This window comes from Pseudonaja textilis, chromosome 5 (assembly GCF_049901715.1).
Source record: "Pseudonaja textilis isolate UNSWEBS1 chromosome 5, rPseTex1.2, whole genome shotgun sequence".
Taxonomy (NCBI): Eukaryota; Metazoa; Chordata; class Lepidosauria; order Squamata; family Elapidae; genus Pseudonaja; species Pseudonaja textilis.
In genome coordinates this window covers 8200570-8215287 of record NC_141994.1, presented here as the reverse complement: position 1 = coordinate 8215287, position 14718 = coordinate 8200570, and the positions used below count along the sequence as shown (strand labels likewise).

At 36.7% G+C, this 14718-nt stretch overlaps 2 protein-coding genes across 4 annotated transcripts in view; both read right to left on the bottom strand.

The window, feature by feature from the left end:
* Nucleotides 1-14718, bottom strand: part of LOC113445100 (hyaluronidase-4-like) — a 63348-nt gene that overhangs the window by 25466 nt on the left and 23164 nt on the right. The window lies entirely within an intron of this gene.
* LOC113445101 (hyaluronidase Ba Hy-1-like) overlaps nucleotides 7859-14718 on the bottom strand; it is a 30024-nt gene continuing 23164 nt past the window's right edge. For 2 of the 3 annotated variants that reach the window (XM_026714106.2, XM_087934102.1), the window contains exons 3-4: nucleotides 14444-14533; nucleotides 7859-8276 (exon numbers count right to left, since the gene is read on the bottom strand). In XM_026714106.2, coding sequence (XP_026569891.2) covers nucleotides 7938-8276; nucleotides 14444-14533 — 429 coding nt within the window. In that variant the 3' untranslated portion in view covers nucleotides 7859-7937. The remainder of the gene's footprint in view (nucleotides 8277-14443; nucleotides 14534-14718) is intronic. The other variant, XM_087934103.1, reaches the window with a different exon arrangement.

Below are 14718 nucleotides of genomic sequence, written 5' to 3'. Positions count from 1 at the left end.
TTTATTCAAATCCCCACCAAACATGGACACGGATGAGTGGGGAAATAGCAGATGAGACAAAAGTGGAAATTTTGCCTAATGAATGGGCAGACCATAATCCAATACAGGTAATATGGAAGGGCAGGGCAAAACCAAAGAAAAGATGGACCCTAAACACTCAATTCATAAGAGAGAAAGAATACATTAATAAATTAAAGGAGGAATTGAATTTTTTTATAAAAGAAAATGATAATGGAGAAACCATGAAACAAAATGTTTGGGACACGATAAAGGCAGTTATAAGAGGCATAACAATCTCTTATAATGCCAAGAGAAACAAGGAAAAATATTCCCAACAAAACAAATTACAACAAAGAATAAAGGAGAATTAATGACCAAAAACCTAACAAAAAAACAGGAAATAGAACTAGAAGAAATAATGCATATACAAGTGACAAAGAAAGTGAAATACTTAGGAATTTAGCTAACACCACACTGTAAGACACTTAAAGAAAACAATTATGATAAACTGATACACCAGGTAAAGAAAGATTTAGAATCGTGGGGGAAACTTCAAATCTCACTACTAGGCCGAATTGCTACTATTAAAATGAATATTCTCCCAAATTCTTGTACCTATTCCAAACGATCCGAATTAAATTACATAAAAAGTTTTTTGAAAAACTCAATAGAATAACCCTGAAATTTATTTGGCAAGGGAAAAAACCCAGAATAAATGTAAAAGCAATGCAGGATATGAAGAGCAGGGGAGGGTTAGCATTTCCAAACTGGGAGTTATACCATATGGCCACCTCGTTAGTTTGGTTGAAAGATTGGGTGAATTTAACCAATAAAAGAATACTATTTCTAGAAGGCCACGATTTACAAAGGGGGTGGCACGCCTTTCTATGGGACGTAGGGAAAACCAGTCAAAAATATTTCCATAGACATTTAATTAGAGACGCACTATTAACAATTTGGAGAAAAATAAGGAAAAAACATTATACAAAAGTACCAGTATGGATTTCAACAATGGAGGCAATGATTCACCCAAACGATTTGGAGCTTACCAAAATGATTAAATACAAAGACTTATTAGACCCACAAGGAAATTTGAAACCGAGGCTGGATCTTCAGAAGCAAGGACATAAAATTGATCAATGGGTTTACCTCCAGATTCAAAGCAGATACAAACAAGACAAAAAAGAATTCGGAATTAATAACAAACTGCAACAATTAGATAAAATTTTATTAGGATCCAATAAAAAAAACATAACAAAATTTTGTAACTACTTATTAGAAACAGAACTAGAAGAAGAAATTGTAAAAGGAAATATGATTGCTTGGAGTAAGAACGTAGGGCGCAGCATCACATTAGCAGAATGGGAGAAAGTTTGGGGCAGAAACAATAAGATTACCAAATCGGCGGCATACAAGGAAAATCTTTATAAAATGTTTTATAGATGGCATCTCCCCCCTTCAAGGTTAGCGAAGATGAACCCCAACATGAGTCCGCATTGCTGGAAATGTAGGAAAAAAGAAGGAACCTTTTTCCATATGTGGTGGTCTTGTGCAGAAACCCAAAAGTATTGGAAGAAAATTAAAACTTGGTTGGAAGAAATCACTAAAGAGCAGATCAAATACAAACCAGAGTCTTTCCTACTAGGGATTTTTGATAAGCAAATCTCCAAAAAAGCCAAATACATAACAATACACATTTTAACAGCGGCCAGATTAGCCTTCACTCAACAGTGGAAACAACATCAAATTCCATCAGAAGAAATGATTATTGAAAAAATCTCAAAATGTGCAGAAATGGATAAATTGACTTTGGCGCTAAAAAACAAAGACACTTCACTATACTACGATAGCTGGAATTGTTGGTATAATTGGATTGATCAAAGATAAATTATATATCATAAGGCATGAAAGAAAAGTATCAACCTATAATAACAAGGTAGCGATATAAGTTAAAAACAGGTGTGGTTATATGTCACAAGTTAAGGTTATGAAAACGAAAGAAGATTTTGCAAACTGTTAAAATAAGAATACTTTTTACTTTGTAACCTCTTTCTTTCTTTCTTCCCCCTTTCTTTTCTCAAAATTCTTTCCCTCTCTTCCTCTCTTCTTTCTTTTTTTTTCTTTTGCTTATTTGTGTATGTATTGTGATTGGTTTTAATTGTAAAAATTAATAAACTATATTTATAAAAAATAAATAAAAAAGGTCTATATGTTGTTTTATCATTTTTTCCAACCATGTGTGGATTATAGTCCAGTAACTTTTTGCATCCGAGCATGTCCACCACATATGGTAATATGAACCAGGTATCTGATGACATTTCCAACATTTATCTGATTTATTCTTGAACATTCTTGCAATTCTTGACGGGGGTAAGTGCTACCTGCAAAACATCTTATACCAATTTTCTTTATATGCAGTTGACATTGTCATTTTATAATTTTGAGACCACAATTTTTGCCATTTATCTAGGTCAATCCCATATCCAAAAAATTTTCCCCAAGCAGTCATCATTTCTTTAACTTGTTCTTCCTCTAATTTAAACTCCAGCAAATGTCCATAAAGTTTTTAAATTACTTTTTCATCAGTACCTGTCAGAATTTTATCTAAGTCAGTCAATTTATCAAAAATAACTGTTTTAATATCTTTATCAAATCTAGATTATATTTGCAAATATGAAAACCAATTCATTTTTACACCTTTTTCTTCCAATGCTTGCATAGATTTAAGTTCACCCTTTTCATTCAATATCTCACCATATCTAACTGTTTGTTCCATTTTATATATTATTGGATAAGAAAAAGTTTCAATAGTAGATAACCATAGTCGAATTTTTAAATAATATTGCTTTTTTATCTTCTCCCAGTTTAAAAACAATGCTTCTGGAATATAATTCTTCTAAAATACCCCTGCATTTTAGTTCCCTTATACCAGAGGAAGGCATGCCACCCTAACAGCAAGTCATGTCCTTCTAAATTCAAAAGTCTAGTATTCCTTAATGTTATCCAGCCCTTTACCCACATCAAACTCATCACCTGGTAATATATTTCCCAATTAGGCAAAGCGAATTCTCCTCTTATTCTTGCATCTTATAACAATTTAACTTTTATTCTTGCTTTCTTCCCCTGCCAAATGTATTTTAGCACTATTTTATTTAGATCTTAAAAAAATTCTTTTCCTAATCTAATTGGAATTGTCTGGAATAGATGTAAGATTCTAGGCAATACATTCATCTTAATTGTAGATGTTCTCCCAATCAATGATAATTGTAAATTTTCCCATTTTATCAAATCTGTCGCAATCTGTTGTTTGAGTTTAAGATAATTGTCCTCCTTGAGTGTGCTACATCTTGGTGTTATATGTATCCCTAAATACTTAATCTTATTTATGACCTGGATCCCCCAAATTTGCTCCAATTCTTTCTTTTGTCTTGCTAATATGTTCTTTATTAAAATCTTTGTTTTATCTTTATTTATTTTCAAACCTGCTACTTTCCTGTACACTTCTATCTTTTCTATTAACTTAGGTGCTGATTCCAATGGATCCTCTAATATGAATACCAGGTCATATGCAAAGGCAATTTGTACTCTTCTTTTTAAATTTTAATTCCTTTTATTTCTTTTTGTTCTCTGATGTTCCTATTCAGCACTTCCAGTGTTAACACAAACAACAGAGATGATAGTGGACAGCCTTGTCTAGTCTCTTTTCTTATAAAGTCTGTTAACTCTCCATTTATCATAACCTTTGCAGTTTGTTTACAATATATCATTTCTATGGCTTGGGTAAATTTTTTACCAAAGCCCATTTGTTCTAATTGTATCAACATAAAACGCAAATTCACAATATCAAAGGCTTTTTTGTGCATCTAAAAACATCAAAGCCATTTGTTTTTCGGGATGTGCCTCAAAGTATTCCAGCGTGTCTAAAATTATTCTCATATTGTTTTTAATTTGTCTCTTTGGCAGAAATCTCTTTAGATCAAAATGAATAAAATTGTTTAAGTATCTTTCTGCCAGAACTGAGGCAAAGATTTTATAACCTGAGTTTAATAGGGATATAAGTTTATAATTTTTAACTTGCTGTGGGTCTGTGTCGTCATTCAGTACAAATGTGATATATGCTTCTGACCATGTTTTGGGTATTCTCTTCCTTGTCATAACTTCATTCATAACTTCTCATAAGTGAAGATTCAATGTTTCCTGAAATGTGTTGTAAAATTCCGCTGGCAGACCGAAAAAAATGTAATCTAATTCCTGTATCAAAAGACTAAGGTCCAAATATAAAAATCCAACTGCAGGGGAAGTAAAAAAAGGAGGGATAAAATGCAATTCTGTCAGTAAGCAAAGCACTGCCACTAAGTATCTGAGACTCTTTACTAAATCAGAAAACAAAATTTCCAGTTCTCTTTTCAAGATCACTTCAATCTTCTTTCTTCAATTTCAAATCCAGACTCCAGCTATCAGTAGTCCTACAGAAGAGCACCTGCATAAACAATCTACATACTCTTCCCACTATCTTTTCAGTGAAAAACTCAGAGTCCTTAAATATAACACCAAATGTATCAACGAGTAAGTAAGAAAGAAAAATAATGTATCCAAGCCTCCAGGTGGAAGTGTTATCCCTTCCCTTTCCCTCTAATATTTAAGCCAGGAATAAATAAATAAATAAAATCTAAAGTTGTTAAAAAGAAGAGAAAAAAAAGAATCCTGTCCAAGGAGTTATTTGAAAAAAAGAAAAAAAGAAAGACCAGTCCAGTTTAAGAATTGAGAAGCTTTTACAAAAATCCAAGTTCCAATTAAAAGGGAAAAAACCCTTCAGGTTTAATTTGTGCTTAATCTCGCTGCTTAACCACTTTTATCTTCACTTTTAAATTTTACCTTTAGTCTTTTAGGATGTTCTCTGCAAAAAGTAGTAAGTAGGATTTTATATCACCAAACTGACACACTTTCTTTCCGGCTTTCTTCTGTTCTGGAGCTGTTCCAAGCTTCAGCAGCTTTAATGGCTGCCTCTCCACTGTGGGAAAAAAGGGCTTTTCCTGGGTCTACTAGGGACTTTGTGATGTCCCTGGAATCGACAGGATGTGCCCTTCTCAGTCACTTCTCTACAGGACGGTTTAGGTCCGATGGGACTGTCCTGCAATAGAGATATCAGCGGCGATCTTGGAGCTTCAAGATCGCATGCTGTACTGCTGCGACGCCAGCTCCTCCCTCGACACAAGTGACATTGAGATGGCCACGCCCACCCTAGCAACAACCACCCCATCCCCCCAAGTTCCAACGCAACCCTGATGTGGCCCTCCATGAAATCGAGTTTGACACCCCTGTACTAAAGATTCACAAATGATTGAGAGTTCTGGTTTGCAGCGCTTTGGGGCAGGCAGGAATCCGCGATTGTGCGCGGTTTCTGCCTGCGCTCGCCACTGGAATGCCATGAGCAACCCGGCTTCAGGGCTAAGCCACCTCCGTAGAAGGTGGTGAAGATAGGGGGGATCTGGCAGGGTCGAGAGAAATCGCATCTCTCTTCCCTAGTCGGCTAAACTCCCTTTTCCAAAGGCGGTAAGAGCAGTGGTCAGAAATGGCCACCACAAAGAAGTGCTCAGCCGGGAAAGAAAGTGCAGGAGGAAGTTAAGAAGTGAAAGGTTTTTTTGCTGACCGGGACAAAAACAACACTGAAGGTACCCTGGAATTTAAAGTCTGCAAAAGATACATCGTTCCCAGAGATTCGTAATTGGCAAATGAAAGTTAAAAGGTAAAGTTCTTTTTTTTTTCACTCTCCTTCCTAATGTTGACAGCGAACAGAAATGAATGAGAAATCGGAAAAACCCGTTTTGGCAATAATATGTAACTAAACTGGATAATTAAATGTCAAGGGGATAATAAGGATTAATGAACACTTTAAAAAAAATTTTTTTGCTGTAAGTGGGAAGGGAGAGGAAAAGAATTGGAGCAGGATTTGGAAGCAAGGAGGAGATTGCCTAGAATTTTAAAGAATCATTAAATACTAACAAGACTTCTAAAAGATACATTTTAACTGGAATTTTGTAACTAAACAGTCACCCACAGGAAGAGAAAGTGAAGAAAGAAGAAAGTGTTTAAAAGAAACAGATTATTTGGATTGTTTGCTGACTTTGGGACTTTTGGAAATTATCGTTGAAGGACTAAAAACACTTGGGTGGTTGTTTGGAAAAAAATTTCTCTTTTTACAATGGCATCACTTGTGGATGAACTGAAAATTGAATTTAAAAAATACAAAGAAGAGGAACAAGAAGGGAAGGGCTCCTTTGGCTTTCTTTTTCAATTCTTAGAAATGGTGATTTGCACCTGTGAGAAACTGACTGCGCAACAAGAGGATTGGGACAAAGAAGAAGCCATCTTTGATGAACAAGTAACTTTAGTTGGGGAAGAAAGGGAAAAGGAGGAAAAGAAAATGGAGACTTTAAGACTTAAGAAAAACCAAAAAAAGGAAAAATAAGGTGAAAAGTGGATATAATATTAGAAAACAACAGAAAGGGGGAATACAGAAGAGGGAAATGGAGGTGGAGAGACAAGGGGGTAAAAAGGGCAGGGAGAAGAAGAAGCAAGGGAGGAAGGAAGGGATGAGAAGTTTCAATGGTGTGGAGCAAGATGTAAAGAAACAGGATTTATTTAGAGATAATGGGTAAAAACTTAATTGGAAAAGGGATTCTGCAAAGGTACATAAGATTGTATTGTTATATTTGTAATTAGATATAATGTTAGAAAATTGGAAACAACATGTGATTGAAAAGTGAGATAAAATATTCAGTGTAATTTAGTGAAATTTTTGTGAATAAAAGGAAGGCAATGAAATAAATGAGAAAATTGAAGTAGGAAGGAATGGGAACATTTTAATGATACAATGTTTTAAAATACAAGCAATGTGAAATGGGGGAGAAATAATTATGGAAAGTTTATAAGTGTTCCCATAAAAGTATGATGTTCAACTGAAAAGTAATGTGTAAAATGTTAAGACTCAAATGAATATTAATATTAATGATAGATTTGAATTGGTATGGATTGTTGTTTTAATTATATTACATACTTATAATTTTTTCTTGGAAGTTATGTACTATACTAAGTGTTATAAATCTAGGGGAAAGAGATAAAGGCATCATGCTCTAATTAGTGTACAGGATAAATTTTGTTTAAAGAGAAAAGATAATAGATAGCTGGAAACAGGACAGACAAAGAATAATAAGCATAATGATCTGAACTGAGATGAGATGAGATGAATAAAATAAAATTAAGAAAGTTAAAAGAAGGGAGAAGCTATATAGAAAATGTAAAATTATTACAAATTATTACAAGATATGGAATGGTATATAAAATGAACATGAATCTGAATTTGTCTCTGTAGGAAGACATGTAACCCGGGATCAAGCTGTTTTCAGAAAAGATGTTTTATGTTTTATGTTTTGTTTGTTTGTGTATTGTCTTTGAAAATCAATAAAATTTGTTTTTTTTTTAAAAAAAAAAGATTAACAAATGATTGCAAGCTTTCAAATTCCCAGGAACTTTTCATCCAACACAATAACATTTAGAGAGAGAAAAGTGGGGGGATGGTAGTAGCAAAAAATGTGGCTGCAATTGTAACAAGAATTCAGTTTTGGAGGCTCTGAAGAAGAACTATTAGATGTAAGCAAAGACCATTCCAAGTGGAATGCAGGAAAAAAGGAAGCAAAGGTCTTAGGTAGGCCTTAGGTAGGTCCAAGATCAGAAACCCAGTCATGTCTATCTTTCCTTCCAAAGCACATAACATTACCACCATCCTTTTTTTCCTTAATCTTTAATTACAGCATTTTATTTTCTTCAGTAATAGAATTGCCCTCAAATCAAAGTTGGATTTCTTTGTCTTGTGATCTGTGTGACAATTTTGTTTTATTTGGGAATAAATAAAAGACTCTTCAATGCATTTAATTTCCTTATATGTAATTTTCTTCTTTTTTATAATGGTCTTCACAATATAGTCCTTTCCAGCCTTTGTAACACTGACACACAAAATTCTTTCTTAAGTACCTCAAATTGTCCAACTCCAGTTTTCCTTTCACAATCGCTTTCCTGTGTGTTGCATTGGCATGCACCATGATCCTAAAACTTTCAGGAAACAAGTGCAAAAAGGCATTTGAATTACTATGTTTACGGACACACCTTCCTTTTTTCTTGCAAAGGAAATAGCTGCAAATCTTGGCTGCAGAAGTCACATTAACGATATAATGTCCAAATGGACCATTCATGTAGTCTTTCACTATTTGACAGCTCTCCTAAAATAAAACAAAGAATGATAATTGATTTTTGCATTACTATAGAATATAAAATATATTCTATATATATTTATATATATTCTATATAAAATATATTCTATATATTCTATATTTACTCAGGAATTAGTGCAATTGAATTCACTGGAGTTTATATCCTGAGAATTGGCCATACTTTGTAGCTTAAGACCTCCGTTGATAATTGTTCAGAAGATCCAAAAAAGCATTCTGTCATATTCATAACAATCCTGAAAAGTTAGTTTTACTTTGCTATTATTAAATTCTAACCCCCTTGGAACTAAGTATGAGTTTGAAAAACATAAAACTAGATTCTGGTAGTTCCAGTCAAGATCCACTTCCATCCACCCCATTTGTCTCCAAGGGAACTGGCTCCTTTCTCCTTTCATTTAAAGTCTGACAAAAAGGAGGTAATGGCAAAGTTTGATAACTGCTGGGATACAAATTTATAAGCAGAAATACATATGCAGAAAATGATTGCATGTAGTAGAACTGTAACCATGTTCGTAACTGATTTTGAGCCTCCTGGGAAATTTGGGGGTTTTATTGGTAGGACTGAGTATGTTTTGATTTGCATAGGTTTGGCAGATTGATTTCAATTAGTTACCCGATGTTAATGGAACAACCTGCCTGCTGATGTTGTGAATACTCCAACGCTGGAAGTTTGTAAAAAGAGATTGGAAGTAGTGTTTCCTACCTAGGCAGGGGGTTGGACTAGAAGACCTCCAAGGTCCCTTCCAACTCTGTTATTCTATTCTATTCTATTCTATTCTATTCTATTCTATTCTATTCTATTCCATTCCATTCCATTCTATTCCGTTCTATTCCGTTCCATTCCATTCCATTCTATATACTCTCTTATCTTATCTTCTTCCATTCTATATTCTTATTCCTATTCCTATTCCTATTCTGTTCTGTTCTGTTCTGTTCTGTTCCATTCCATATTATCTATTCTATTCTATTCTATTCTATTCCATTCCATTCCATTCCATTCTATTCCGTTCTATTCCGTTCCATTCCATTCTATATACTCTCTTATCTTATCTTCCATTCTATATTCCTATTCCTATTCCTATTCCTATTCCTATTCCTATTCCTATTCCTATTCCTATTCTGTTCTGTTCTGTTCTGTTCCATTCCATATTATCTATTCTATTCTATTCTATTCTATTCTATTCTATTCTATTCTATTCTATTCTATTCTACTCTTCTGTATTATTCTGTTCTGTTCTGTTCCGTTCCGTTCCGTTCTATATACTCTCTTCTCTTCTCTTCTTCCATTCTATATTTCTATTCTATTCTATTCTATTCCATTCCATTCCATTCCATTCTATATACTCTCTTCTCTTCTTCTTCTCTTCTCTTCTCTTCTCTTCTCTTCTCTTCTCTTCTCTTCTCTTCTCTCTTCTCTTCTATTCCATTCCATTCCATTCTATATACTCTCTTCTCTTCTTCTTCCATTCTATTCTATTCTATTCTATTCTATTCTATTCTATTCCATTCCATTTCCATTCCGTTCCGTTCCATTCCATTCCATTCTATATACTCTCTTCTCTTCTCTTCTTCCATTCTATATTCCTATTCCTATTCTGTTCTGTTCTGTTCTGTTCCATTCCATATTATCTATTCTATTCTATTCTATTCTGTTCTGTTCTGTTCTGTTCCGTTCCGTTCCATTCTATATACTCTCTTCTCTTCTCTTCTCTTCTCTTCTCTTCTCTTCTCTTCTCTTCTCTTCTCTTCTCTTCTCTTCTCTTCCATTCCATTCCATTCCATTCCATTCCATTTTATTCTATTTTTCCATTCTATATTCCTATTCTATTCTATTCTATTCTATTCTATTCTATTCTATTCTATTCTAATGCAGCCCTTTTGCATGAGCACAGATTACTTAATATTGCATGGAATATTGCATGGAATCCATGGATTGCACATTTTTCATCCATATCCATATATTGCCCAAAAAATCTCATAGATCTTAATCTTTCCCTTCTGTGCTGTAATTCCTAAATACAACCACACAGGAATGATATAGAAGTAGTCCTCAACTTACAGCCACAACTGGGATCAAGTTTTTCATGGTTGCTAAGTGATCCATGCCCAAACGTATGGTTTTTTTTTTTGCTATGTTTAAGCAAATCACTGCAGTTGGTAAGTGAATCACATGGTCATTAATGAAATCTGCCACCCCGCATTGACTTTGCTTGTCAGAAGCCAGGTAGGAAGGCAACAAATGGTGATCACATGACCCAGAGATGCCGTAACCATTGTAAATACAAACCTGTTGCCAAGTGCCCAAATTTTGATCACATGACCGTGGGTATCCTGCAACTGACATTAGTCTCAAGATCAATTATAAGTCACTTTTTTCAATGCCGTTCTAATTCCGAACAGTCGCTAAGTGAATGGTTGTAAGTTGAAAACTACTTAAAGAAGTTCTTGATAGCAAACCTAATATAACATCTAGTTTGTGATAGGCATATATGTATCATGCCCCTGGTGGAGACTGACTCTGAGGGAGAGGAGGAAGAGCCGACAGGGAGTAGAAGTGTGGCTCCGGAGGTTTTGGAGGAGGCTGGGGAAGGGCAGAGGTTGGCTGAGCAGTCAGAGGAGAACCCAGGCCCATCCCCTATCCATCCTATGGCATGCAGGGAAGAGTAGTCTACTCAGAAGGAGAGGGCCTTGATCCTCGTCATGGGTTACAGGTGTGAGATCTGCCTAAGAGCATGGACCTGCGTATGGGCGAACGCTGGAAACAAAGCAAGGAAATATCTCTTGTTGATGGTTCCTCTCTGAGTTTGGCGTCCTTCCCAGTGTGTGCTATCTGTGGACGTCCTCCAGCCCTTATCTTGCCTGGGTTGTGTTGCTTTTTTCCTTCTTCTTGTAACTGTTTGTGTGGGAGTTTTTGGGCTTCCGTTAAGAATATTTGGAGCTTGGAAGCAAAGTGAAGGAATAAAAGGGGCTTCACCTGTTTTCTGTGACTGGGTTTGTTTTATATCCCACCCTGGGTCATCACAATATGTTTTACGTTTGGTTTGGAGATTGACGCAGGTCAGCTATGTAGGAGTTACAGATAATCCTTGAGTTACAAATGTAATGGAATGCCTGCCAATTATATTCATAACCTGAGGAGTCACTGGAGTGAATCATGTAAAATAAACTTGAACACTCCCTGCTTTCACCCACGCATTCAGTAATTAAATCCGCAGGTCGTTAAGTGCACATGAGATATCTCAGGGTGGGGAAGGTCATGGGGGGGCAGTTTTCGTGATGGAACAGGCCACTTGCTTAAGGTCTCCACCAAACCACTGAGATTCCTCATGCTCCCCACAATATCTCCCCCCCCCCCGCATCCTGCTGCTCTGGGTTACGTACCTTGCAAAGATCTTATGAGCTGTCTCCTCTCCAGCCTCTCTGCTATGCAAGATCACGGTCCCCGGAAGCTTCCAGTCTCCACACAAAACATTTGCAAGTCAACAGGATGCTTTGACTTTGACACGATTTTGCTGCCTGGAAGCTTTCTGTCAGCTTGCAAACATTTTCTGTGGAGACTGGAAGCTTCTGGGGACCGTGATCTGGCACTATTTCAGGCACCCAATTTCAGGATAATCCTATTTTTCCCATTCTTTTCTTTTACAGTGCGCCTCCACCTATTAATTTGTTAATCCACTTAAATTTGTGAGCTTGGTCTTTGTCAAGAATTTTATTAGTGCTTTGACTCTCTGCAAGTCTTAAAGCATCTATTTTGCTTTTTCTCTTACCCCCAAAAGATTTTTAAAGTACCATAAATTTACCCAAGTACATAAGAGGGACACAAAAGGATCCTAGTAAAAACCCTGTACCAGCCTTGGGTTAGGATTATTCATTCCTGCTTTATGGCTTCAGACTCTTACCTCATTCATACACGCACAATCATAGTCTTCAGTAATGACATGAATAAGGAAATTTAAAAAAATTCACATTTTTAAACATCAGAGAGAATGGTTTGATTTCTAATCTCATATTTCTATTCATATAATAGGATATAGCTACCAAGAGTTCCGTGCCCATTTAATTATATCTTTATTTTAAATCGGATTCATTACAACTTTTTTTTTTATCATTAACGCCAATTAAATAGCTTTTGTACTCAGAAAGTCACATCTACTGCTAGGATAAAGGTTGTAGCAAGCTACAGTCATGCTGCAGATGTGTGCAGAAGCATATATTCAAACAATCATGTCATTAAATTCATATACATAAGTACATGCATACATACATACATACGTATGTATACATAAATACACACATACACCAGTGGTGGGATTCAAATGTTTTTACTACCAGTTCTGTGGGCATGGCTTGGTGGGCGTGGCAGGGGAAGGATACTGTAAAATTTCCAGTGAGAGGTGGTATTTGCTGGTTCTCTGAACTACTCAAAATTTCCAATTCCGGTTCTCCAGAACTGGTCAGAACCTGCTGAAAGCCTCTGACACACACAGACATATTTATTTATCTATCACATTTTTGAATCACTGATCTCCCTCAGAGAGGAACTCTGGGTAGTGTACAATAAAATGCTTAAATATAAAAACAGCATATAAAAAAATAAAATTTTAAAAGGAAACAAGGATGACTTTAAACCCTGTTTAAAAGGTGAAGGGAAGGGTCTCAGAGCACCAACCAGCCCTAGATGCATGTTCCTCTGGGCTCCCCATGAGGTCACATAGTGGGGGCCTGCCTCACCTCTGGGGGATAGAATATTCCACAGGGTGGAGACAGTGGAAGCTCTCTTCCTAAACCCCACCAGGGTCTGCAACATACCTTCCCTGCCTGATTGGGTGGGACAGGCTGATGTAATGGGATGAAGACGGTTCCGTGGGTAGCCTGGCTCCACGTCACATAGGCAGGGGTGGGATTCTACCAGTTCAGACTGGTTCTATAGAACCGGTTGTTATAATTCTGCATAGTTCGGAGAACCGACAAATTGCGCCCCTGGCTGGCCCCGCCCCTCTCTGCCTGCGCCTCCCCTCCCCGCCCAGTCCCTATTGCGCATGTGTGACATTGCGCACATGCCCAACATTGCTGACTGCATTCTCCCCCGCCCAGTAACTTCTTAAGGAATTTCTTTATTTTTTTTTCCCCCTCCTGACAGCTGCTCTGATGATCAGCTGTGCCGGAATCCCCCTCACTGTCTTACTGCTTCGCCCAGGAGGCTTCCCTGAGGCCCAGGAGGCAAAAAGGGATGTGGGTGAGCAGGGGTGCTGCAAAGAAAAAAAGAAGCCACACCCACTCAGTCACATGGCCACACCCACCTAGCCACACCCACAGAAGTGTTGGTTAAAAAAACTGAATCCCACCCCTGCATGTAGGGTTTTATAAATCATAACCAACACCTTGACTCTATTATCAATTAAGTACCTATTGTTAAAAATGCACACAACCTCACATAACACCCTTAGCAATACATATACTGGTGTGTGAATAGCCACAGGCACATTCTCATCATAAAAATAATGGTGCAGGCAATAATTTTGATGCCTTTTCTATTGCAGGCCATTCATCTTTCACTATAAGAGCGCAGGGAACCCCGTGCTCTTGAATAAGTTAAGAGTGTGATCTTAAGCACTGTCTCTTCTTTTTTTCCTTTTTTTTCCCCTGAAAATACTACCGACTGCTCCTATTTACTACTTTTATCTCTGAGAATACTTTTTTGGAAGGGTGGCAGAAACTTTATCCTTTTCATCAACCGGTTGATTGAGAGAGATGATCAGGGTTTAGGACTAGTGAGTGTGACAAGTAACATGATATCCAATTGTCCATTCATTACTGACAAAGGGCCGAAAAAATAATGTGATTTCTTAGGTAAAGTCCACTTGGGTGGTTTTCACGTTTATTTTTCTGTGCCAGTGAAAACATTAAGACAATCATGTTACAAATCTCTTCATTCCTTTAATTGCTTTCAGTGATCGAGGATAGTTATTGTATTTGATAAGACGTTTTCACCCCTGTGGTTGGACATGGTTGATAATCCCCTAAGAAACCCTAACTCTATATCAATCCCTGGACCACTTATTACAAGCTGTAAATGTTGACGTAAAAGGAAGGGAGGGGTCTCAAATATTCTTATGAATATGGCTTATGGGGCATTTTGTTCATCCACACTAACTTACAATAGTACTGGCATATCGCATGCTTCCCCAAAAGACAATTCCTGCTGCCCCCATGGCTGCTGTTTCACCAATTGTAGTCACCAAGTCTTCCTGAAAAGTAAGGCAATGAATAGAGATGGGCAATTAATAGAGCACCGCACACTGATAATAAACTGTTAAAGATATTGGCAGCCATTTCCCTTACCTCTTATTTGGGGGGTGGGGGTATTTATAATAAAAACAGTTTAAGCACAAGACCTGTTTGGCCCAACTGCAAGAAAATTTAGCATCCTGGG